This window comes from Sturnus vulgaris, chromosome 4 (genome assembly GCF_052056855.1).
Source record: "Sturnus vulgaris isolate bStuVul1 chromosome 4, bStuVul1.hap1, whole genome shotgun sequence".
Lineage (NCBI taxonomy): Eukaryota > Metazoa > Chordata > Aves > Passeriformes > Sturnidae > Sturnus > Sturnus vulgaris.
This window is the reverse complement of record NC_142246.1, coordinates 25,869,394-25,897,356: the sequence shown is the minus strand read 5'-3', so window position 1 is coordinate 25,897,356 and position 27,963 is coordinate 25,869,394. Positions and strand designations below refer to the sequence as shown.

At 38.8% G+C, this 27,963-nt stretch overlaps 1 protein-coding gene across 15 annotated transcripts in view; it reads right to left on the bottom strand.

Annotated features, from left to right (window-relative positions):
- Positions 1–21,579, bottom strand: part of DCUN1D4 (defective in cullin neddylation 1 domain containing 4) — a 37,581-nt gene extending 16,002 nt beyond the window's left edge. For 2 of the 15 annotated variants that reach the window (XM_014873407.2, XM_088163344.1), the window contains exons 1-4: positions 21,445–21,561; positions 11,939–12,009; positions 10,963–11,002; positions 3,624–3,738 (exon numbers count right to left, since the gene is read on the bottom strand). In XM_014873407.2, the coding sequence (XP_014728893.1) occupies positions 3,624–3,738; positions 10,963–11,002; positions 11,939–12,009; positions 21,445–21,469 (251 nt within the window). In that variant the 5' untranslated portion in view covers positions 21,470–21,561. Of the gene's footprint in view, positions 1–3,623; positions 3,739–5,033; positions 5,064–10,962; positions 11,003–11,938; positions 12,010–20,690; positions 20,793–21,041; positions 21,123–21,291 lie in introns of those variants that run through there. The other 13 variants (XM_088163358.1, XM_014873408.2, XM_088163350.1 and 10 more) reach the window with 13 other exon arrangements.
- Between the last annotated feature and the right edge of the window lie 6,384 nt (positions 21,580–27,963).

Here is a 27,963-nt window from a genome sequence, read left to right as displayed (position 1 = left end):
ATACATACGGGTAATTTGAGTGAAAACACATACCTAATTGTTTGAAACCAAATTTCAGGGAAGTAGATAAATATTACTAGTTTTCATCCTCCTAAGGTGACAATACCAATTACTCCAAGACTTTTGCCCTCAGTGTGACTCTAGAATAACGAGTAGAATTATTTTTTAAATTAGACTGTCAAAAAATAAGACATCATATTATACTGCTCATTTTTCCCTAAGGAAAAAGTAATATTTGGCTAGATACTGTGCAACAGATAAACAACATTAGACAATTACCCAGTGAGGAATATCATTTTACCTGACAAGTATCTTGACACGAATCTTGCTTTGCCTTTCTGAAGATGCTTAACACAGTGATGGAAGAACAATGTACAGAAGATGTAATTTTAACTCCAATTTGAGAATATTATACTTAAAACTGTAACAGTATAAAGTCAAGACTGTAATATTGAGATGAAAATACAAACTAAGTCTTCAAGTCATTATGTTAAGGTTAGCACATGCTCAACTGTTTACTTCCAACAGCTATACTTTAAGGCAAGATAAATCTTACTGTTATCTATAAAACACTGAGTTCTTTTTATTATACATCATCTGGTATAAAAATTCCCTCCCACTGAAACACTGCATTCATGCATGGTTCATGGTGATGCTATAAACACTAATTAAGAGAATTCAAGTTCTTATTATGTAAGGGTAGAATAATAACGAACATGTTCGGCGTCTTCCATAATCAGCATTTCCAAATAATTTCACAACAACTAGATTTGTTCCTATAAATGTTTTTTCTCAATTGCCTGTGCACTCCACTAATGCTTCTGCGATGAGGCTGTATTCCTAACAGCCTGGAATAAGGGTGTAAGACATGTTTAAGTTTATGACTTTAAGAATCTTAAGAAACTATCTTCTCTTGCAGCATAGAGACCTGCTGAAAGAAACTTTATGGAAGAAAGCATATCTAAAAATATTACTGTCAGATTTGAAGAGATTATAGGAATTAATCAAAAATAGTGAAGACTAAAAATATCATCCAACAGAACACTCCATTACAGATTTTAAAAAAATAAACTTTTTTTAATGGACAAACTGGGAGACAGCATTAACATTTTAGTCTCAGTTGTAGTAAAAACACTAATGATGACATCCTTTGAAAACCTACTACCCAGTATTTTCACACTGAGAACGAACAGGAGACTTGCAATTACTGAATTTGTTAATGTTGACTCTAAGTATGCCACTGTAATGCAGAAACAGAAAAATTTATGTCATTCCATTAAGTATTTGAGGTGACTAATAACTTCTGTTAGGAAATACAGTCTCTTCTGGAGAGGACTGTGTAGGTTTTCAAACACTGAATGCTTTTCTTCAACTAATACAGAATCCACACAGACTTGTGTCCCATGAAGGCTTATCCTGAGTTAATAATGCAGCTTCTAGGAAGTCTGTCTCTAAAAGAGAAGCTGAGAACTAGGCCTAGGAGCCCCTTATTCCATAAATTGGCATTCCACTATCCATACTGTTTTTACTGTATGTAGCATTCTCTGCACACAATGAAAGCAGAACTGGCTTTGCACACTTAGGTATGTTACAGCACACTGCTGTAGAGTTCCCTAATTTTCAGACTGATTTCTGCTCAACTAACTGAGATGTCTGATCCAAAAACCAAACTTGACAGGTATGAACTTCACCTGACAAAACAAGCATGGAAGTGGGAGACTGCTTTTTGACTAACCTGTTCACAGAAGATTACAGGGGTAAAAATCATTCCTTAAAAGAAAATACAGCTTCAAGACCAGGCTGAATGTCCAGCAAATAATTTCATATTGCCAGTCATGCTGAAATACTGTTTTCTTGAAGACCAAAACAAAAGAAATACTCTGTGAATCAGAGAAACCTCAAAAACCTTCACAGGAAGTCAGTCAGATAAAAACTGGAACCACATCAGAGAATATTACCCCATGGTTCATGACTAGCAGATCTGGATGCTCCTCCAGTTCTAAAAGCAGGCTGAGGTCTTCCTTTTAATAAGGACTTACATGGCAGTAAAATGAAGAATTTTTAAATTAAATAAATTAAATTATTTATTTAATTATTAAAAATGAAATTTAAAAAAATCATTCAAATTATATTTTCAACAAGCTCTTAAAAACTATTAAATATCTAGTATTCATAGAGCAAAAAATCAGGTTTTTATCATTTTCTTATGTAATTACACAAATCAGTATTTCTTACATACAGGCAAGCTTACTTTTTAGGGGTTGCTTTTTTCTATCATCAGTGTCTTCACTAAGGTAGGTAGAGTTCAGTTTTATGAACTTCTCTATATTCTAGACATGGTCTGTCCTCGTATTGCTTCCACAATGTATGCCTATCTTTGAATAAGCTGTAATGTCCTCTACCAACTATTTAGCTCTAATATTTCATTATTTCTGAAAAGCAACAAAATAATAAGAACATGAACTGCTTTTTTGTTCTACTTAATGTTACAAAGCAATGAAAGAGAGAGTTGAAATCTTTCTTCTGCATCAACAGATCATTCAATAAATTCCAGTGCAGTTTCAGTTGTGCAACCCTATTAAACACAATGGAGTTATAGGGGCATGACCAGAGGCTTAATTTGGCTACCAGTATTTTTCTTACTCATGCTAGAGTAGGATTTTAAGATTTAGAGTAAGACAGAGTTGATTTCAGGCTGACAGTTAGGAGAAAAATGCCTCTTTTAACCACCCTGAAGGTACTTGCTATGGAAGCATAGGAAGTACTGGTGTTCTGAGACACCAGTAATACATGAATGTAATAGAGCGCAAATTCCACTGATTGATGCAGTGCCAAGCAAACTTTCTAGTTGTATAAGCCACTTTTCAACATCAGAACAGTCCTGCATCTATCATGCAGGAGTGTACAGTTCTATACTGCCTCAAGTTCTGAATTCAGTCCACATAAATAGCGATTCTTGCACACAGGGAGCACATTCAATGGTTTCTGAATAACTCAACATACTACACCTACTGGAAATCCAACTCTTGCAGAAGTCTCAGCTATCCAATACCTATGCCAAAAGAAAACACTGTTCATGCACACTCTATCATCTATTTGGCTTCTGTTGTCCAGTGAGAAGCATCTCTGTAACTGCTGAACCACTGGCTACCACCTTACCTGGGCAATTCCCCTTATATGTTCAGTATCAAATCACAACATGATAGGGAGACAGACACTAGCAGGGTTTCAAGAGCTGAGTGGACTATAACTATATTGACAGGCTAGGGATTTTTTGACAGGCTGGGGATTGATAATGCCCAATCCAGACCTTATGCATATATATGGGAAAATACTACTGTATCTCTTAGAAGTTCTTTTTGAACAAACAAGTATGTATTTTGAAAGCTGGCAACTAGAGCAAGAAGTTCCCTACATGCTTCTTGTATATGTAGAGAAAGGTGAGATGCAAACTGAACCTGCATATACTTATCAATATCCCACAGTTCAATCACCAGCTATGGTTCCACATTGAGAAACCAAGCAAATTTCAATATAATTTCCAATAGCATTTAAACACATGATATATCAGCTATTCAACTTTAGATATTCCATCAGTCTTAGCTCATGGTAAGATGACATACCCATCATGTCTACTTTTCTTAGCAGATAAATCATCTCCTGCTGCAGGTCTCCTCTTTTTCCTTGGAGGCATCACTTTACTAAAGCAGTCTGATGAACTGCAAGATCGAAGACTTCCTACAGAGGGAATTAAAAACACCAGCACAAAGAAATGAAACTGTTGCAGAGCAGTTAAACTGCATCCACTAATACGCATATTACAAAGGGAAGGGAAGGAAGTTAGGGGATTTAAAAATTATAAAAGAAATGGTCTCCTTTCAATAGCACAATCCATCTCACTTTTACATAGTATTCTATGACCAGATTTCCATTAAGGTCAAAAGTACTGTACCAAAATGCACAGTAGCACTAGCATTACTTCAGTCTAACAGCAGTCAAGAACTGAAACTACCCTGAAGAAGAATTTAGGTCCTCAAAAACTCATCCTTATTTTTTAGTCATTTATTCAAATCACAACTTCTAAGACTTGCTCACGCTTTTTGAAATACAGATGTGAGTGAACACCTACCTCTAGAAAACAGAACCCTTTCTTTCCAAGCCCCATGATTTTTGTGATTTTTGTGAGAGCAAGAGGTAGGAAAGGTCTTGTTAGTTCTTGGGTGAGAGGGTTTTTTTCAGGTTTTTTGGGAGGTTTTTTGTTTGTTTGTTTTGCAAGGAGAAGAAGAAACATTCAGCAACCACCAGTGAAAAAATTAAGTGGTTGGCGGTATTATTTAGACTGAATAGTTCTCAAAAAATGAGGGTCCCCAGGTAGGAAATAGCCAATTCAAGACACTGATGCCAATCAAGTGGCAGTCTTTCCGTCCCCTTCTCTCAGCTACATATTCCTATATCTCTGGTAACTCTTCAGTGTGCCAATCCAGCTCACCAAACCTGTAGATAATTAAGCAAAGAAAAAAAGAGTAACAACTTTCTGTACATTAGCACAAGAAAGAGCACAGGACCAGCCCTTTTGACCACAACAAGTCATTAAATTGCTTTTCCTGTCTCATGAAAACAGTAGGCTAACACTCCAGGCAAAATTTTGTCCTACTTTCATATGCTGAAGACCACACTGACACCTGAGAAAGGTGTGTGTAAGAGCAGCTCAAAGAGCTATCACAGCTCTAAGTGTTACACAGAGAATTTGAAAGGAAAAAGGAAGAGAGAAGGTATAAAAATCCAGACATAAAGCAATGCCAAAGAAATTTGCAAGAAAACATTAAGAACTCCAACATTCCTAAGTTACCTTCTCTTTGCTACAACAGCATCCAAGTTTAGCTATGCTCAATTAAGATGCCCACAAAATCTTTTATCTTACATCACAGCACAGAAGCAAGCAAGAAAATTTTGACTGCTTTTTGACACCAAGGGAACAGACTGAAATCAGAAGCCCAATTCCCAACACATACTGACAGCAATCTTTTGCTTACCTATTCTTCGAATCTTTGAAAGGCTCTCTCCTGTTATAGGAGAAACATATGTAAGGAACCTTAGAGCCTCACAGGCTTTGCTAAATGTACATTATTTCAAACATGCACGGAAACTAACACATAAACTACATATTTCTCTGTATATGTAAGATGTTCAACCCAATCTTTACATGATGAACTAATCTGGTTTCAACTAATAAACTTTTGCACCAAGTATGTCTTCTTTGTTCTTATCTTCATATTCATTTCTATCTATTAAGAAGAAAATTAATCTCTCTAGTTCAAGAAATACTCTCCAATTCAAAAAATTCTTCCTATATATTCTTTTTTTTTAAACCCTAAAGCTCCCTCCCCATTATTGTCCCAGGAAAGCATGTCCATACACTGTCTTTTTGAAAGAGAATTAATAGAATTGTAAATTCAAATTACAATTTAACTAGTCATCAAAAAACTTGCAAGTATTATACTCCACAAACTATTACTAGAAAAAAAGATCATGGCTGTGTCAGAAGAACATACTTGTAGAAGCACTGTCCAGAATGCATTACAAAAGGAAATTAATGACAATAGTACTTATTTTCTTCTTAACAGTATCAGATATATTTGAAACAGCTAAGCCAGGGACCATTAAAAACTCACAGTACACCCAGTGCATTTTACAAATAAAACAAACTAAAGAACCTGACCTGCTGAATGTCATTTCCATCCGATTATGCGTGCACATTAATGATACTGAAAAACTGTATTCTCATAAGTTATTGAACCTGTGAACCTTATCTTTAGAACAAATTTCTAAAGACTCTGCCAATAAGTATTTTTTGAAAGCCTACACAGACTAAAAGCACTTAAGATGACAGCAGAACTTAACAGATGGCTAGAAAGAGCCAACAGACTTAAGACACACACTAAACTTAATAAATGAAAATGTGATAGTGAACACCTCTTTTTTGAAAATATGCATTTACTTGAGTATAATCTATAGCTATCTCATTCGTTTGAGGGCAAATGAATTTTTTTTAAGTGCCTTTCTTTTAAAAAAGTAAAAATCCATTTGTGATAGCCACAGGCATTGGATGCTGGTAAAATCCAAGAAGAAAACATACATTCCCCTCACCCCCCACAGATTTGTGCAGTTTACTGGTCAGTTGATTGTGAAAAGAAATATGCAAGGCCTCTGTGAAAAAAGAAGCATAGCAAAAGATAAAAATTAAATAAATGAAAGCAAAATAAAACAGCTATAGAACAGAGAAGTCATTTTGTCAGACCTGCAACCCCATACAAACCAAAGAATTTAACTCAAGAATTCCTGCTTGGACTCTTTGCCTCCTTAAATGATAGGATATTTTTAAGAAGATGGGTGAACTTGTTTTAAAGGCTTAAACTGATCACAGAATTCACTACAACCCAATTTCTCCAATAACAAAAAACTTGTACCCTTCTTGGTTTGAATGTAACTAGTTGCAGCTCTCAAACTGACAGAAAAGGGAAGTAAAGAGACAGCTCAGAAATTGGGAGGTGGCTATTAAATGCACACGTACACTTCCCTCACACACTGATGGCACACAGACACCAGGTGGACAAATATATTGTAAATGCTTTCAGAGACTTAATATCTTAATAACTGAGGTTTGGAGCAAATCTTCACTAGGCTTTAGCTGTTGAATAATCTCTAAACTACTAAAAAATACAGTGTAAGGATTTTACTTTCAAAGTATTTCTTTTCCTACTAAAATTGGTCTATTAAATTTGAATGGCAGTTAGAATTTCTCTGTAATAGCACCAGAATATTTCTTTCATTTTCATATAAAGCTAAAAATTATCAGTTTGGGTTTTTTTAGCTTGAACTCCTGCAATTTCTTAATTTACAATACGGCTCACTAAGTAGCAATATTAACCTTTTCTACACAGAGCTTTCTAATTCTAAATATAATTTCTAGGTCTAGCAGTGCACAACTAATTTCAGTTCCCAAAGGTCTGACCATCTGCAAACAGACATGCAGCTACCTGACTACATGCAAGTTTGACAGAATTTTACTTACCAAGTGCAGCTTCACTGATGTGATTATCTTCAAAGTTCCTCATTCCTAGGCCTCAACTCAAGGCCAGCAGAACTGTCCTCGTTCTCACTGGTTTTTTGACACTTGAAGGCATTTGCAAGGTAGAGCCTCCAAATGGCTGCTGAATAGACCACCACCAGCCAAAAGCCTGCTGAGTTTAAATGCTGTTTGCCAAACATTCTATTCAATACTTCCATATTTGCAGGAGACAAAGCTTCCAAGGGGATGTATCAACTCAAGAGCTAAAATTCACCCTAGGAAATTTAAAACAATATACAAAATAAAACCCACAGGGGAGGGACAGTCCTAGAATAGCAACAAAACCAGAATAAACGAAAGAAAAAAAGAAAAAAGTCAATAAAGAAGAACTCTACAAGCTGTGTCCCTACAGAAATTATTTACAGGCATGGAATTTTCACCCTCTCTAGATAAAGCCTGTGAGAATCCTGCTCTTCTGACACTTCAGTAGAAGGATGCTTCAAAAGAAAAATAATTAGAAACTGTGAATGCTGAAGCAATTGGGAAGATATAGCTGCTCACTTAATAATGTAACAGAAATGACCACAAGCACAGTTAAGAATCATCAATTTTCAGACACAAGATGAGAAAACTAAGATATTCATCAAAACATTAAACAACTTGCAATCCTGTTGCAAAAGGAAAAATCCTCTTCTCTGTCTTGAATTGCTCACTTGTCCAGAATTGCTCTGGACTCAAGAGAGGTTTCTTCTCTAATATAACAAAAGAAAAAAAACCAGCAGAGGCAAAAGGAATTTCTTCCCCTCCAAAGCTTCAAGAACAGCAATGAAGCCTTCTTTGTGTTGAAGAAACTACCTCACTGTTTTAAACAAGCCAGGTGACAACAGGAAACATACTTTTAAAGACTTTTTAAGCTAGATAAGTTAGCCACAATTTAATTACCAAATCATGACTTTAAGCTATTAATAAGATGCTAGATTTGTAGCTATGACATAAAAACAACTATTATTTCAAACATGAGTTTTCCAAGTTAATGCATATACATACTAAAGAAAAAGAAATTGTCTACAGAATCGGAATGCCTTCTGTTCTTACACCTACAAACAGGTGAAAAGGCAAAGTCCCATGACACATTTGAAGTCTGTCTTATTTTTCAGACAGGCATACTGAATGATGCTGCAATCATTGTAGGGGACTGGAATTTTGAAACAAGTTCCATCTTAGCTCTCAAATCACTGAAGGAATTTTGAAACTGCCACTTCCCTGTAGTTCTTCAATGTTTTAAGGCCTGGTTTCAGAAAGGAAATCTGGCTAATACTTAGAAAAGATAGAGTTTGTTTCAAGTAATTGAGATATCCAAGACAATTTTTGTTCGCTTAGAAACAACTGCTTTGAAGTAAATGCAATATGCATTTAAAAGTTAATACTATTATTAATAAATATTAACCTAAAACTAAAATTTCTTTAAATAGCTTTTAGAAATCTCAATCAAATTTAGATATGCATATATTAAGTCATCCCAAAAACAAAGTCTACAACGTAACGACAATAATCATGATCGTTATGTCAGAAAATAAACAGAAATCTTTAAGAATAAGGCCCGGGCCAGAAAATTTAGTGTTAAAATCATCTCAGAACTATAAAAAACCTTGATATGAGTTTGGCAACACTCAAACTTTTTGCAACAGTTCTTAATCTGACTTTCAAGTGAGTTCTAGCCACAGAATCTCAAATTCACAGCACCTATACAGTTCCATAAATTGTTTAACAAAATTAATAGGTCTTGACAACTTCTTACTGGAAAACAGAAGTTCCAAAAGTTTAGGCACATTGAAGTCAAGCAATTTGCAAAAGTAACTCTTTATAGATTTACATGAGTCTCTCCAACTAAGATGTTTCAGAAGCATCAGGTCCCATATGAAACAGAAACAGGACACCCCACTGTATTACATTCCTGATGGTCAAAATAGCTCCTGGCATGTGTATTTGCCCTCATATGAGTGAAATCAAACATACATTTCAACTGAACATGCCTGGAACTTAAGCAAACATTTGGGCTTCATCTATTCCTACCAGGAGACATAAAATAGGGCAGAAGCCTAAGAAATAATGGAAATCATATCTGAAGATGAGGAGGGAACCTGGCATTACCAACCTATACTTTTGCTATTTGGTATCTCTCATTTCATATTTGTTTCTGGTTTGAAAGGCTCTTTTACAACTATTGCAAAAAATTACAGTCTTTAGTGGGATTTTGTGCCCCAACTCATTCAACTGGCACGTTTAAACTTTTGAAACAGCTTAATTCAAACAACACTGTGCAGGCAATAGGATACCATCAGTGTCAGTACAAAACTGTTTATCAAAGCCAGTAACATGCTCAAGCACCTTCTAATATAGGTAATGAGAGTGTCAAGGCTAATTTCTTATACTTTATGACAGAAGTGCTAGGCAAGAGGTAAGACAAATTCCAAATACCTCAAGTACATCAACACTTACTGATTAGTGACAGAAAGGGACTACTTCAATGCTTCACAACAGGTCTTGGTGATCAAGAGTAAACAAAGATTATAGAACATATTTTCATATGGGAAATCAGTATGTTTAGTTTAGAGCACCTGGGTCACATAGAAGAAAATTCCAAGTCTTCATCACGAGATTGGAGAGGACATCAGTTCAAAAATATGGATACTAATATCTCTAACTGTCTTGAACTATCTGTCACAACCACTTTTTCAGCGGCTTTTGATTTACATAATGAGCTGATTTCAAGTATCAAATCACTAACCACACTGAAGGAAGGTATTTCAGAGAAGCCTTTTGTGGCTGGGTAAGAACTCAAGCATGAAACAGTCACCTGCTGCTGTACAGAGGAGTGTGCAAAATCCCTAAGAGAGCTCTGTCCAATCCCAAGCAATGCAGTCCTATGCATCTCTTCTCATTGCTCTAGGCTAAGAGTGTGCTAGATTTCAAAGCGTGAGCCAGAAATCTCCAGGAGGAGCTGACAGCTCTCTCCACTCTCCTAAATGCTCAAAGTAACATCAGCAAATATAGCCACCACCTCAGGATAGTGCAAAAGTTTTGAGTCAGATGGTAGGATAGACATGGCCAGTTTTAAAGAATAATTCTGCTGAGTGAGTGATCAGGGCTTGAAGGCAGTAAGTTATTTCCCTCCCTCCTCAGGTATCACACCTGAAACACAGAAAGGAAAGAAGAAAAATAAACCAAGGAAACTGCCAACTCACAAGTAAAAAGGAAGCAACAGCTCTTGCAAAACATCAAGTCACAAAGCTCAAATGCTGACAAATCAAGAACGGCAGGAAGCTGGTACCAGGAACCTGAGAAGGCCTCAAAAAATGATGACACTTCATTGAACAAAAAAAAAAGATACAAGCTTATAGATAGTACTCAGACACTGCCTGAAAATCTGCACAAGAAACAGAAATAACCTGCATCAGAACCAGTCAAGAAGAAAGCTGGTTGTTTGGAGCACAGCATTTAAACTCAGTCACAGGCATCACAACAGCCAGAAGAGGTCTTGCTTTGGCTCTGTTCTCACTAATGCTCTTTCAAGACTCAAAACGCTGTAAGAACATGGATATTCTGTGGCCCAATAGGTTGAGTCCCAGGAATGAGAAAAATTTTTCATTAAGCCGTCTAAACTAAGAGATAGTAAAATTACAGGTACTGCTGAAACCTGTTCAAGTCCTACATAACTCAATAAATTAAAAGCACAAACATCTATTTTGAAAAAAACTTAGAAACCCTGGCACTTGTTTCCTAAAACTCCTTTAGCCTTCTAAAACATCATTTTCAGTCATCTTAGAGAGACTTGTTTAATAAAGTGTGTTTAAATTGTTTCAATCTATTTTTACTCCATCCCTATTAAATACCTGTCTGGTGATCGTCTTGACCAACGTCCTCTGTCAGATTCTGCAAGAAACAGGAATGATACAGTTAAACATGGTGATCTTCATTCTTCTGTACTATTTTTAACTTCTACTTGATATTAATAATCATCCTAATTACTTAAGGATCATTTACCTAATATTGTAGTCTTTGTGTTTTCAGCTCATATTTCCCTAAAAAGTCACCCTTGCAAGTTTATCTAAAAGGTTAAAGTAAACTGAATTTGATACATATTGTTGAGTTTTTTTCAATCAAAAACGTATCAAATTATTTCAAGAGTGGAAACAACTACTGGGGGGGAATTGGCATTATTTTATTGAACAATTCCACCAGTAAATGCAGCATTAGAAAGACTGTATTTATTATTTAGCACAGAAATGGCTTTGCTTAAGGATAAACACATATATGTGTTCTAAGGGAAACTGATTAAAAACCAACTTAAATCTTGGAAATAAGTTACTCCTTTCTGCAGGCAGGGTCTTTTCCACTACATTTGCAGTGTACACACAGAAGCCATATCACCATTTCCAGCTACGGTTGCAATAAAACAAATGTAAATACACAGCATATAAGCAGGAAGAGTATTCAATAAAACCTTGTTTCACTTTTTTCATGGGTGTAAGAGAACAGCTTGTTCATTCAATATGTTTTCCAGAAAAACTGTAAGAAACTGGATAACTATGATGATTACCATCATTTAATGTATCCAAGAAAGCTTCTTGTATAGAGGCAACATCTAAATCCAATGTTCAAACAAAGCTCAAATTCCACTCTGACCTCTGGAGTATCATCTTTCACCTTTTACCAATACTGCTTATCTCTTCAATTCAAACCCAACAGCCTTTCATACAATAAGGCAGTTATAATTTTTATAAGTGTAATCACTTAATGATTTCAATCATTAAATATTCTGGACCAAAGCCCTAGCTATTCTGCTAAGAGAAAATGGCAAGTCATTACCAGCCTATTGAGGGTGTGGTAAATCTTGTGAATATTTGCCAGTGTTGATAGATGAGAATTCAGTTGAAAATCTAGAGGGGGGACAAAAAAAAAAGGTTTTAAACTTCTGGTTTCCAGATGCAGCAGTCACAATCTTCCTACGTTCTGGTTATTTAATAAAATCATCACAAAACTGTAAACTAAAAGTCAACTCAACATTTTTGCTCAATATTTTTCAGCACTGACATTTTCAACACTTGAGTAGAGTAACTGAAATCTGCAAAAAGATATCCTACATATGCATTTTTCTTAAGGCATGGATGACCCTCAGCAGAACAGAAGTATAGCTAACTATAACTACAGCTGAATAATAAAAAAACCAAAAACCTCTTTTTTCCTTTACATTGGGAATCATTATAACTTCCATGTTACCCAGTCCTTCTGTTTCATCTATTCCAAAACCAAGTTAAGTACCATGTAACATTCTAAAATCATTAATAAAAATCCTAGTTCTTAAAAAATCTGTTTTTATTAATACGTATGTACTTGCCTTTATACCAATTTCCTTGCAAAAGTGACTAGAATACATTTGCACAGTTGAAACATGGCTTTTTAATAACAAACCAAAGGTTACAATGCAGCAGCTGTTAAGATAAGAGCCAAAAAAACTGATAATAAAATATTCTGACATTTCTTGGAAGAAGCCATAAGCATAAATGTTAATTTTGCTTCCACACTCCAAATATAAAACACTTGAATTTGCTTCAGTTGCTAAAGAGCAACAAACTAATTTCTCTATTCTTTTGAATTCTCTATTTTTGCTAGGAATGTGGCAAGAGCAAAACTGGAAAGTAAGAAATTTACGAAAGAACAGCTGAGATCCAGCCAGACAGCAAGCAAATCAAGAAGAATCTCAGAAGCTGAACACAAACCACCAAGAGGACTTACAGACAGCCAACTACTATAGAGTATCTCCATTTAAACTAAAAATAAATTAGCTACCCCCACTAGAACTCATGTGCCAGGACACTCTAGAGAAATGTACTGTATGATAAGCAAAGTATTCCAAGCGAACTTCTAGATGTGAAAAGTTCCTGTATGTGCCTAGTGTCACTACCCAGCTAATTCACTAAAGCATTTCTAATATGAGACGTTGAATTTGGCTTTGCCCAGCAGCTGATACAAGACACAAGTAAGGTCAAAAACATAATTCCCTTATTTCCATCCAGAGCATTTCAAAGGAATGTTCTCAAGACACATTTAAGATGACCCAGATAAACAAGAGTCATTATTAAACATCCAACTGCCATGAAGTTAACAAGTGGAACTGAAGAAGCTGCCTACTCCACGTGTACTTGTTACACACATCACTGTGGAATTCTCTTGCCACAGTGAATTAAAAAAAATAATAATAAATCAGGGGATACTTTCAGGAATCATACATTTAATTAATTACTTTAGCCAGAGTATCATTTAATTAATTGCTACCTATTTCTTAACATGTTGTCTGCAAACCACCACAGCAATACAATTGCTCTAAGTACCAGAGATGGGATTTCCAACTTTAGCTAACTTTATATATACAAAGTCAAGACAATCCAGATCTTCTTATCTACAATAAACAGTAAGACAATCCAGATCTTCTAAGCTACAATAAGAAGGTCTTGAACCTTGAACAGAGTGCTAGAGTTTTTCCTGCATTAAGTTCTCAATAAAGTTACATTTTTGCTAGTAAAACAATACTAAGCAGAACCATTCTGCAAGGAAAAAATTATCCTGAGTTTCTTAGTCAACCATCAATTCATATAAAGTAATGAGAAAAAAACAAAAGGAGAGGGGGCAAACAGGGATGAGGACAACAAGGAACAAAAGAGCCATTCTGAGAAGGGAAGAACTGAAAGATAAGATTTGATTTGTTAACTGGCAGATCAGACTAAACTTTCTGGAATATGAGTTTTACAGTTTCCCTTGCTGCTTAGCCTAAAATCTACAAGAGAAACCGGTTATATCTGAAGGTAAGAAGCTGAAAACACTAAGCAAATATTTATTTATTATAATCTAATATTAACTTTAGATAGCACTCTTAAAAATAGTTGAAAAAATATTCTGAAATTAGGGTTATATATATAGGTATCACCTTTGAAACAAAACATTCCTAGGCGCTTCAAAACATATAGTTTACGCCTGTATGTTTTACATGTCCACTGGAAATATCTGTACAATTTTAAGCCGCTGCTTCAGAAATAAGTTACATAATTATGATGGACTTAGCAGGATTATACAAATATATTTTCCAGGTCTTATACAAGAAATATCACACCATACACCTTAGAAAATTTTGGACTCCAGTCTTGCATATTCATTTCTTTCACAGGGGAAGCTTGCACAATACAGAGATATTATCTAAAACTGAAAACAGGTTTCTTTCACAGTTATAAAAGCAAATGCAAGCAGCACCCATTAAATTAGGGAAGCTAAATTACATCTCAGGTTATTCTCTATATTGGTCAGTGGGCCAGTGTTTGCTTTACCTATATTTCCAAATTATAAACAAAGTATCCTATGCCACTGTGAAAAAGCCTATTTTGAAAAAAACATATTAAACATAAAATAACACCTCCCACGCTCAAATAACACTACCTGGGAAATTAGCAAAAAGCACTGATCAACAGTGGTCAAGATAGCAAGCAACTGGACAGCTGGCTGCAACTGTATCCTTCAGGAACACACTCCAGCTTCCAAACTTTCCACACATTCTTATGCAGCCTCCAAAGTTGTGCCTGCTGATCCTCTTGGTTAGCCCACTACACCTGGAATCTTATCCACAAACAAATAAACCCAGTCCAGTCCAGTGCCAGCCCAGTGCTCTGAATCACATCACCAAGGAGCTGCAACCCCAGCTGAGTTAGAGGAAGAAACCAGGAAATGTCTTCTGAAGTCTCTTGTGGCAGCAACAATGTGAGAGGAGCGATACATCACATGAAGCTACACACCCAACAGCCGGCTGTATGAGCTTTACACAAAACGGTCATCATGTGTGAAGCCGTTTTTCAACTGAAGACAAGAGTTTTGAAGCATATGAATTAATCAGATTCTTTTTTTTTTCCTACAGAAACCGCATCCAGCTCCAGGGTCCTCAGCACAGGAAAGACATGGACCTGTTGGAGCAAGGTCACAAAGACAACTGAAGGAATGGAACACTTTTCCTTTGAAGAAAGGCTGAGAGCTAGGGTTGTTCAGTGGGGAGAACAGAAGACTGCAGGGAGATCTTCTAGCACTTTAAGGAGACTTGCAAGAAAGCTGGAGAGAGACTTTCCAAAAAAAGCACGTACTGACAGGACAAGGAAGAATGTCTTCAAATTGAGAGTAGGTTTAGATTAGATACTAATAAGAATTTCTTTACTGTGAGGATGGTGAGACCTTAGCACAGGTTGCCCAAGGAAATGTGGATGCACCAAGCCTGAAGTGGGAGGCTGGATAGGGCTCTGAGCAACTTGGTCTTGGTGTATCCATGCCCAGGGATTGGAGCTAGGTTATCTTTCAGGTCCCTTCCAATTCAAGCCATTCTAAGATTCTGTCATACCACACAGTTTATTGACCTAAAATCAGAAGAAGGAAACATGCTTGCTTTGTAAATACTGAAAGATGATATGTGGAAGTTTGCTATGACTTCAAGGGGTGTATGTCAAACAAGCACAAGTGTTTTGTTGATTAAACTATTTTTCATCCAGAAGGGAGCTGATCTTCAGTGAGGTCTGAAGCAATGAAAATTTCAAATGGTATTAATGCTTTGCAGTAATTCAGAATGCAGGAATGCAGTGGCTAAAAAAAAATACCCTGAGTAAAATAATTGCATTTCAAGAACCCAGAAAGGAAAGAAATGACAGAGACAACCTAGTTTCCAGGAATTTAAACCTTGTCTGCAGTTTGTCATTAACACAATGTTAAGTGTTAAAGGCTGGGTTAGTCAATTAGTCACAATCATATACAATTTACAATTAAAAATAAAACAGTTTAAAAACAATTTTTAGAATATTATAGGTTAAGGTTTAAACTATAGACCTGAGAGTTATAGAGAGGTAAAATAAACAAGAGCTAGCTGGGCTTGCTTTCATAACAAACTAGAGAAAAAACATTCTACACCCTCTCACACATGGAATACAGTAAAGAAAACAAAAAAACTCAATGTATCTTAAATATAAGCAAAGTATACAGGTAAACTGGACTCTACTTTCCTATCTGAAATGAAAAAACTTTTAGAAGTCAAATCACAATTTTTTACTGGAAGAAGCAATGTGTTGCCAAACTATTTAAATGAACATCTGAATACCAAGAAAAAAAAAAGTACCTGCCTGAACAAAACCTTTAACTTAGTTCCTGCTGTGGAAATTTAAAGCTTGGACAAAACACAGCTATAACGTTCAGTACAATTTATTAAAAACCTAGAAAAAAAATAATAATAGTAGCAAACAAGAGATCAGCTGACTCCAAGTTTCCTTTAAAAGCTTCTAATTTTTTTAAGCAAATAGAAAAATCTAGACAAAAATCTCACTTTAACAGTAGGTCTATAATAGTTAGCCTGAATAGATATGCCATATATACAATATTAAAATTTAAATATAGAAATAGCAGTAGTAATAGAATAGTAGAAATTCTCATTACTGCTAAGATACACCGGTAAACTTCTCCAAAAAAATTAACATAAAACACGCATCAGGCAAACTCATACCTAAAAATGAAAATAACATGCTTAGGCTTTTATTTAATTGCTTTCCTTGCTTTCAAGTAATAGAGATAGAAAAAAACTTGTAGTAGTACAGGAGTAAGTTCAAAGTTCTGTTGCCTTAGTTAGCTTTAAATAAACTTTACTTATTCAGAAAATAATCATTTAATCTTCTATGAAATATACCATTTTATGTTCTGGAGTCTACTTACAGAATTATCCTAGCAGCAATACAGTTTATATTGATGAATGATGAATTGACTAATGAACATAGAAGTTCAGATCTGAAACCTACATTTGGTGAAAGCCCTCAACACTCACGTTCAGGAAGCAAAATTTCTGTATTCATTACTAAATACAGAAAGCAAAAGAAAAATGTACATCAACACATCTGAAGACTGAGAATCCCAAACTGCAGCACAGAGAAGACAAGAGCTGACTCTGCATTCCTGTCAAAGACAGGATGAAGAATCTATTTCCAATGTGTCTGTAGCTGCATCCCTGCAGGCAGTGACATCCTATACCAGGGCCAACCTGCAGAAGAATCCTTTCTCCCAGTCCATCATGTGACAACAAGCCTTGGGTCAAGGGAGACAGAACAGTCTTGAAAAGCAGGGTCTCCCTTGATTTGGTGTGGTCAAATAAAAGGCATGATTCAGAAAGTAAGGAAAACAGAAGTGAATTCCAGCTTGGAAAGTAAGGACATGCAATTAGATGGGATGATCCAACCTATCTTGAGGAGCATCAGGACCCAGCCATTAAAGCTAAAGACACTATACTGCAGAATGTTTCTCCTGCCTGCCTGCACCAAGCTCAGAACTACTGCTGACACCAGCAGTATCCAAAACCCACAGTTGCAAATTCGTTCACGTTTTCCAAACACAACAGCCTAAAATGTTCTGAAGCAAAAGAAAGACGGACTTAGCTAGTAAATAAAAAGCCCTACAGAAAACCCAAGCCCAAGCAACAAAATATGGTCAGAGTTACTACACGCACCTTAGAATCATTCAAAGGTAAACATTCAACCATTCAACTCTTAACATTTGGTATTACCACTTAGAATGACTACTGCAACAAAATATTTTAAGATCACTGCATGCTACATAAATAGGAAAAAGCATAATTATTTTCTGCTCCCATAGGAATAAATCTTTATTCTACCTAGGTGTTTTTGGAGTGCCCTAATCTGAAGGCTTGTTTACAAAAAGAGCTACAGCAGTTTAAAGTTAATTGAGAATTTTAGAGCAATTTAAGCAGTGCAGAATTTGTGTAACTGCTACTTCAGTTTGAATACATTTCCATTTACCCTAAATTGATTGAACAAACAAGAGCTAGGCTAATTCTCCTATACTAACATATAGGATAAAATACTCTGCACAACTGGCTCATGGCAGGATTTGTGTTTGCTTGGAAGGGGATGATTTTGGTTGGGTGTTTTGTGCTATATAGCAAAGACCTAACACTAAGTGGGTTTCTAGTGCAAAACATCTGCTTCCGTTGATGAAAAGCGTTCATCGAGTTTAACACTTATTCCACCATCAGATTAATTCAAACAAGTGTCAGTGAGCTCGTTTTGCATCAATGGCTGCCATGACCTGAGATTTTTTGCAAGCATTACTCTTAACTTCATGCTAGGTGTTATCTGGCATCCTACAAAGGGCATAAAGCTAATATGAACTTTGTATCTTGTGCTCTAGCTAATCCAGCAGAAATGAAACCCTGTCAAGTACACACTACTAGGGTATCCAGCACCATGCACATCTGGTATGCATCACGATGGAGCTGCAACAGCCCAGGAACAGCTATGCCAGTCAAAAGCATTACTGTCCCAGCTGCCTGCTTCTTCCTCCCTGCCAAATGTTACTGACCCCACAGCTCTGCCAGCAGCACAGGCCATGGCCACATTCCCTAACCCACTTCAGGCAAGAAATCAACCTGTCAGTTTAGACAACTTAAGTAAGTGGCAAGAGCTAACCCAGGAATATTTGACTGAGTGGATTAGAGAGTGCTCCGACAAACCACTTTACTAGCAGAGCAAGGGAAGCAGTAATCTACAGCTAACGAGCAGAAGTGAGCAGCTGCAGCAGACCCAGTCCCACAGTCCAAGCAGCAACACATCTGCATCAAGTGTGTCTCACCAGTCAGTTCCCCAGGACAAGCTAAAGCCTTGCAGCTCTAACTATATATGTAGATAACCATCTACATACCTACAATTTTATATGCATATACATATGCCCCCCACTGAATGAACTGATAGTTGTTTCCTTATGAGCCAAAAGTAAAAATTCTGTTTAACATCAGACCATGATTCTAAGTAAAACAATTTAATTGGACAGCATGACAACAATGTTGGCACATTTAAATTCAGGGTTCTGTTTCAAGCCCCTGTTAGTAGTCTTATTTATTGTAGAAGAAATAATCACACTATTAAATGCTCTAATATTCAAATTGGATACAAGATTGAACACTTTCACAGGATGTACTGTACTTCCTAGTGCTATGATTTTGGCAAGCACAAGACAGACAAATTAAGCAAATTATCTTCTGCTTGAAGACACAAACAAAACTAGGAACTAATGCTTTGAAAAAGCCCAGAGTCTTTGCTTTCAGTACCTGCAAACAAAGTGTGGGAGGAGGGGAACTAAAGAAAACACAGGATTAATAATTCACTAAGAGTTAGCACAAAAAGTACTCAGACAAAAATAAATTAAAATTAAGTGCTGCAATTACACAAATAAGAGCTCATCCTGATATAATAGAATAAACAGAAACAGTAAAAAAAACCTTAATTGCCTAATTCAACCTATTGCATGGTCTTGTACAGAGAAGCTTTTCCAATTATAACTACAGGAGCTACAAGAAATTTTTAAGCAGACATCTTCAATAGAAAAAAGGAAAGTTGTTTTCCTCATATGACATGAAAGGTGCGTATTCAGAAATTAAAACTGAAACTGAGCAAAAGTATATTAATGGAGTTTGGATCAATGAGAACAGATAAGGATCCAAGAAGGATCAAAAAGGTTGCTCAAATAAACTTTCAGAAAAGAGACTACCATAAGCCAGTTTCTACATGTGCAAAACTATGCGATGAATACTTCTTGCTTCAAGCATTTAGATGAATGAAAAAACCCAACCACTATGAAGCTACAGAAAATGAAATTAGCTAATTTAGAGAAACATATCTATTTAAAATAACACATATCAAAGCAAAAAAAAAATAAAATTGAGGAGTAAGATTTGATCATTCCACAGTACATTTTTAATTAAGAGCCAGTAACAGCTGAAGGCTGAGGAAGAGTACTCTTCCTATTTTCTGCAGACAAGTTAAAATTTTAAAAAAACAAAAAGCACTACGTAGTCTAAACATCCTACATAAGGGAGCCCTGGAATAAGTGCAAATGTAACTAACACGTGTATTTAATGAGGACCTGAATGTTTTATGGACAGGGCACATGACAAAAGACAGTGAACAGAAGGCATTTTCTAGAATAATTACCCTTACATTTCTAATATGAGGCAATTATTTCTGCTTTAATGGCAGCCTTCACCACCAACACAAAATGATGCCTAAATATAAAGGTAAAATAAACCAGAACTACCAAAAAAATTATATAACCTTATGAGTTACAGCCTTTACCAGGCTGCCCCTGTATGACATCTCATTTTGAGAGACACAGAAGGATTCATGAAAATCCAGGCATTATGCAGCATTTCTCTTCACCACTGCTTTCAGGACTTTGTCCAAAAGTCAGATCATCATTCATTAACGCATGATCAAAGCTTCAATTTTCATTATCTTTCCCACAGCAAGTTCTACAGTAATAAAGCATCTCAGAGCTGCAACTCCTTTGGCAGCGAGAACACGTTTTTTCACAGGGAAATCTGCCCTTGTGGCAGGGCAGCTTTGTGCTTGGGAAGACAGCCTGGTCTCCGGCGGACACGGACGGTGCCTGTCCCCGGACCCTGCCTACCCCACGGCCACGCAGATGTGTAACCCCCTGCGCCATGCAACCCGTCTACACCCGGCGGTCCCTGCTGCTCGGAACGCACAGTCAGAAACTCTACTGCGGAGACAAAGCCCTCACTACGCTCCTCCAGCACAGGCGGTGCGATCGCCCCGTGCTCCCCAGGGCGGGCGGGGACGGCGGGTCCGGCCGGGGGTCCGCGGGGCGGGGCGGGGGCAGCACGCCGCGTCGCCGCAGGGCCCGCTGGGAGTTGTAGTCCGCCAGGCAGCCCCGCTGCGTGGGGCCACCACGGCAGGGACTCCACCTCCCACCATGCGCCGCGGCTCCAGTCCCCCGCACAAGCAGCCCGGTTCTCCCGCACCGGCCCAGTGGAACCCGCTGAATTCACCCTCGCCCGTCTTCCCCCTACACACGCAGCTCCGCAGCCCGCGCTCGCCTCGGCAGTCCTGGCTCTCGCACAGCCAACTACGAGGGCCGGCCGCAGCCTCAATCGCTCGCCAGCTGGGTCGGGCAAACTGCGTCACACCCTCCGAGCGCCCCCAGCCCTCTCCAGTGCGGCTGACCCCGCCCGCTCCCGCCCCCGCCTCCCGGGGGAGCGCGCTGAGGGCCGCGGGGCTCGCGCTGTCCCCGCGGGGGCCCCACCGCCAGGCACGCACACAACGCCCCGCTCCGCGGCGGTCCCGCACCCGCGGGCCTGAACCCTTCCCCAGCATCGGGAGTCCCGGTGGCGCGTTCGGCCAAGCCTCACGGGTCAGGGGCAAGAGAAGCCGCCCCCAGGCGAGCGGTTCTTTCGGCAGGGCAGCGGGGCGGGCGGCGGGCCCGGCCCCGGCACTACTCACTGACAGCAGCGGCATCCGAGTGCATTTTCGTGCAGCGCTGCACACGCTGCCGGCCCAGCCCGGCTCCTACCCTGCTCCCAATCCAGAGCCTGGGCACGAACACCCCCGCCCCGCCTACTGCCCGCGCCCATTGGTCCGGGCTGCCGGGGTACGCGGCCAGTCCCGTCCTCTTACTGGGTGAGGCTCCTGCCACTCTACTGCCGCCTGCCCCGCAGCACCTCCCCAGCCTCCCATTGGGCAGAAGGCGGAGCCGGCCACGCCCCTCTCCGCTCTGACTGGGCTCTGGTGCTGCCAGTTTTTCCCGGCCTTTAAAGCGCGTGCAAAGAGCACCACTTTGTGTCATCCACGGCGCTGATTGGCTATGGGGACCAAGGGCCACGCCTACTCACTGGTGTGATTGGCTGATTGGGAAGGGGGCGTGGGCCGGTGGCTGCCCCGCCCTTCAGGGGCCGCCGGCGGGCGGGCGGGGAGTGCCCGGGGCGTGGGGGGCCGGACTGCGGCACTTTCTTGTTGCTCCGGGATCCCCACGCGGTGTGGCCAAATGACCGGCTAGACTAGAAAGAATTCCTTGTTTCTTCCATCTCCCTCTTCCAAAGGAGAACAAATAGTAAGCCGCCAACGCCAGCCGAACGCACACAAGTGTCAGGTCAATGTTACAGCAGCGGCAGGATGGACAGTGGGGAAACCTGGGGCCAAGAGTGCTCCTGGCGGGACGATGGCAGCGGCTCATGCCCCTAGGTATTGTTCTCGATCCTAGAAATCCAGCGCGTGGGGCCACCTTCCTTTCCCTCTCCTTGCACAAAGAGGTCGCTATCCCTGAGCCGGGGGAGGAAGACACCCTGCAGGTCATTGCTGCTTAGCATGCGAGCTAAGCATCCCGGATCGTTCCAGGGATAAATGCCGTCCCTGGCACTCCTCGGCGCTGAAACACAGATGCGAAGAGACTGCTAGGAGCAGCGTCTGTGCACAGTGGAGGATTATAAAGACAGAAACCTTTCCGCTAAGAGGTTAAGTTAAAAGAAAGTCAAGGATTATGAAACTGGAGTAGTGCCAGATTTAAGGTAATTTGTCCTTTTGGAGTAATGTATTAACATACAGTCCTGAATTATCACAGGCTTGTTTGAGTTTGAGGTTTTTTGTAAGCTTTGCCTTACTCAGTGAGTCAGAACGTGCAAATGCGGATGATTTATTTTGCCCATGTTTTCCACTGCCTGTTTTACAGAGAAGAGGATGGAGTCCTCATAAAATGAATCAGCTTTTCAAAAGTCATGTACTAAAACTCATGTCACAGCAATGAAAGCTCGAATTATTTGAAATTCTTACTTACTAACTCGTTGAAATTATTTCTATAGAACTTCCTGCCTCTATCTCAGGATATTTTCCTATTTTCATCATCTTTTCTTTAGCTCAGTTAGTTGGTGTTAATAACGCTGAGGTTGGAGTTCAGTCTCCGTATGAACCATTTACTTGAGACCTGGACTCGGTGATCCTTGACAATCCCTTCCAATTCAGAATATTCTGCGATTCTGTGAAACCTCTGCAAAAAAATAATAATTATAATGCAATGCAAGCTAGGTTTCACTTCTTTGGTAGTTCTGTAACATCTAACATGCCAGACATTCACATTAGTATGTGTCATCCCAAATTCTTATATCCAATAGGGGCACCACTGAGTAGTTCATCTGATCTAATTCTGGCTTAACAAGAACAATTCCTTTAGGGGTGTCTGTTTGTTCACTTGACCATAAAAAGCATGCAGGCTCCTAGTTCAGAATAAAAACGTATTCAAAACGAAAACATCTTCCATGCCTTACAAAGTTGTAAACTGATACGATGTAAAGAAAGGTGGCACAGAAAAACCCTTTTTGTTTATATCTGAAGACAGAAAGGTTTGCACTTTCCCCCCATTTATATTAGTCGAAAATGAAAGATACTACTTGGTCTTAAAAATATTTCCTTAGACTACAGCTTCTGTAACTACTTTAATTCTAAATTGTAAAACAAATAGGTTTGACAAACTGATTTCAAAACTTCCGTGTATTTTTGAATGCACAAGTATAATCCCTGACCCTTAAAAATGAGATCTGCAAAGAAATCCATAGGGAAACATAAAAGAAACCTTGTTTTCTTAGCTTCTGCCTGCTAAAGAGGGGATTCATGCATCAGCCAGAAAAGGTCTGCCCCATGAGAACAAGACCCATTAAAATATGCACCTTCATTCCAACCTCAAGAAGTTAAAAATAACCCCCTTTGTTACCACTAGCTGTAAACTACTATGGAGGACTCCAAGCCAACAGATACTACAAAATCAGGACTGTATTTCCTTTCTGAAGCCTGAGTTTATAAAATGCAGAAATACTTCATTTTACATAGAGCAGATCAATCAGGTCTTGGCTGACCAATCATTGTATTGGGTCGCTTGGCAAGTTTCTGATAGCAGGACTACAGGAGTGGCTTCTGTGAGAAACTGCTGGAAACTTCCCCTGTGTCTGACAAAGCCAAGGCCAGGCAGCTCCAAGACAGACAAATCGGTGATGGGGGTAATGCCTCCGTGGTAACATTATTTAAGAAGGAAAGAAAAGTAATGAGCAGATATAATCATGGCCAGAGAAGTGAGGAGTGAGAATACGTGACAGAAACAGCTCTGCAGACAGCAGGGACAGTAAAGGAAGGGGAGAATTGATATTCTCCTGCAGAGTGTGGTGAAGCCTGTGGAGCTCTAGAGGGTTGCAGTGATCCTCCACAGCCTGTGGAGGACCCCACATTGCAGCAGGTGGGTGCCCCCAAGAGAAAGCTGTGGCCCCCATGAGAAGCCTGCACTGGAGCAGGGTCCTGATAGGACTTGTGACCCTGTCAGAGATCCATGCTGGAGCAGCCTGTTCCTGAAGGACTGCACCCCATGGAAGAGTGGCATGAAGAACCCAGGTTTGTGTAGGACTGTCTCTCTTGGGAGAGACCCCATCCTGGAGCAGCTGAAGAACTCCTCTCCCTGAGGAGGTAGCAGCTGCAGAAACAACACATGATGAACTGACCATAACCCAAATTCCTCATCTCCTTGAGCCACTGTGTGGGAGAAGAAGAAAATTGAGAATAAAGTTAAGCTCCGAAGAAGGGAGGGGCAGGGAAAAGGTGCTCCTAAGATTTTACTTCTCGTTGTCCTGCCCTGATTTTGATTGGCAATAAATTCCACTTATTTCCCCAAGTCTGTTTTGCCCATGATACTAACTAGTGAGTGATCTCTCCCTGTTCTTATCTCAACCCACAAGTCTTTCATTATATTTTCTTTCCCCTGTCCAGTTGCACAGGGGAGTGGTAAAATGGCTTTGGTTGGCATCTAGACAGGGTGGAGCCACCACATGAACAGAGACAGCTTAGGCAGTTCCACCATTAGTGCCTTAATACTAACTCTTGTGCCAGTGCAATCACTTGGACAGCTAAATAGCAAGGTAGGTCAAAGTGCAAGGCTGGCCTCAATGCTCCTAAAAAGCAAAAAATCCCAAACAAAACAAACCCCTCAAACTTCTTTTAGTTTAGTTAGTTAGTTTGTTTTCCCAGCTAGCTAAATAGCCAGATCTGGCTTATTACACATATATGCAAGTGCTCCCATCAGTGCATAGGAGAGGAATAACAAACCATGGAAGTGGAGAGTGGCAGTAAATGTATCTGCCAGTTTACACACTGTTAGATCAAACTTGAAACTTCAGATTTTTTTCTTTTTTTCTGAAGAAAGACTGCTATTCTTTGCTTTTTTAATGTTTGCATTGCTTTTTTTAATTGATAGCTAAAATGGCAACCACATAAAAAACTTAATTGTAGACTGTGAAAAATACTGGATAACATGAGAAGGAGGAGCCATTTACTTAGTTGTATCTTCTTCACTATCAGAAACAGTGCAGATGTGTCTTTGAGAAAGAATTTCCGAAAGGAAACTCTATTTCCAAAGGATATCAGACTCCAGATTGCTAAGGCCATTGTATCTCTTTAATACTTTTATTCATCCTGCTTTGCTTAGAAACAAACTTGAAAGTTAATTTTAGGCACCAGAATCACAAGCTGTGATGTGTTTTCCAAGTCAGAGAAGGAAGAAAATTTTATTGAAAAGAAAAACATTACAAAGAAGAATTTGCTGAACATTAAGAAAGCAGATAAAGCAGCAACAAAGCACAGTGCAGGGTATTGTAAGAAAATAAGCAGTGTCTACAAGAAGTCTAGTAATCACAGTTCTAAATCATTTGCAGATATGAAAAGATAAATGATACCCAAGTCAACACAGCTTTGTCCAATGCATCTGAAAAGATTTTTCACCCTCAGAGTTACAATGAAAAAAACTAACACCTGTGAGTTATTCCCGCTTGGCATCAGCAAACTGTTCTAATTAGGGACACAAGAGGACCTCAAGTGGCAGAAAGCAGCAGCTGCAGATTACACGAACTGCTTCAAAGCACTACTCATTAAACAGTTCAGGTCATTTTAATCTTCCCTTCCCATAGACCCATACTTTGTTCCCTGTTGAAGTGAAAAGGTCTGCCCTCTAACACTTGCTCCACGGATATATTATTTTGGCCCAAAGGTCCTTCTGTAACATCCTGCAAACAAATGTCATTTTACATACGCGAGAAAAATCATGTTTCAGGGCTGTTACTTAAATTCTTACATTCCAGTTACAGGGCTTTTTCAGCTTCAGTTTAAAATTTTACATTCTCTTCCTTCATCATGAGCATTCAAGCTTGAGAGCACCTAAGAATTTCTTCCTGAACCCTGGGGGTGCATCAAAACAGCCAGCACTTCTCTCTGGGGTCACAAAGCTCCCTCACTATCAGCAGAGGACCATGAACATCCTCAGTGTTGTGTGTTTCAGTGAGACAGGTGGGAACTGGTTATCTGTACACTTAAGCTGCAACAACTTGTTTCAATAACATCAACGCTGGTTCAAAACCAAAGGGTGTGTCCAACTTCTGCTCAGCTTGTAGCTGCAACACTGTTTTTGAAAATGGCAAATAACAATTTCAGGTTTTTTCTTAGCCCAAGAGGTTTGAACTGCAGCTACCAGATTTTGGAGTGCTCTGTAACAACAGCAGAGTGACTGTACCTGGGTCAAGGCAGGAATATACATATATATATATATATATATATATATATATATATATATATATATATATATATATATATATATATACAGGAGACTGGAGTCTCCACCCTGCTGAAGAATCCAGTACAATTACTCTCAGTAGTTGTTCTCATATATGTTACCTGGAGTTCTTTTCTTATTCCAAGATACACACCGGTAGGCCCCTGATGTACTGCTGTCTCTTCTTGTATATTCTTACAAACTTCAATTGATCTGCACAGAATTTCAGAGGATGGGATTTGGAGTACAACAGAACACATATTATTTAAAAGTCAGATACACATCATCTAGACCTTTTTACCACAAGTAAAAGTTCAAACCTTTAGTAAACACTGCTTTAGTTATAGTTTTTTTTTTGCATGCCATCTCTGAATGCATAAAGATATCCACAAACTGTTTCTTTCATAACATACTTTCTTATGAAAGCTGAGATGAATATGATTAGAAAACTAAAAGATTAGTCACACACCCCTGCAGCAGGACCTGTTCTAGCACATTTCTGTCATAGTTTGAAACAGTGGTTGTGACTTAGATATATAAAGCACATTTTTCTAAACCACTTAGATATCAGGGATTAGATCAGTGTGTAGATGTAAGGACAAATAAAGTTTGGTTTTAGTTTCCCAATTCTAACCACAACAGTAGAAGTATACAAACAGTTTCTGGTCATGCTTTTTCTTAACCATTCTGATAAAATAATGCAAATGTCAACAAATATTAGCTACTAATTACGTACATTAAATTACACGAGCTACTTAGAAGAAGAGCATATTCAAACTTTAGATTTTTTCACTGTCAACATGAACTTTCCTAATGCGGTGAGCATGTCTAAATCCTGTAAAAAATCAATTAAAGTATGCTCAGAGACTTTGAAGATTATATACAGATATGATTTATAAACTGATCTGTTATGCAAGTCATGTTATGTTGTCAGGCTTCTTGAAAAATATCCTCATCCTATTTTTTAATTGTTAAAAAACTAAGAGTTTTCAAGCTTTTTGTACTTATATGTCTCATTTCTTGCATTTCACATTAATAAATCGCTCGCATTACAAGGTATTTGCGAAGACAGCCTGTGGAGAATTTTAAGTAATGTGGCAAGATAATGTTCTGTGTTCTATAGACTATAAAAAGGCAAACCTGTGGCTGGATGTGCATCAGAGCTAGCATGAGAGCGTGCTGAAAATAAATGAGGATACTCAGAGCACTGTGCAACGTTGGTGCCAGTGCCAGCTGCTTTTGCAAGCTGGGAGAAAGAGACCAGGACTACTGGAGTTTGCAGAAGAAAACTGCTAAAAGTGCAAGAAAATAATTTGTATCACTCCACAGTTTATCCTGTCTTGCTGGAGAGCACACTAAGAACAAGTTCAGAGGGCTTGTAAAGGCACACA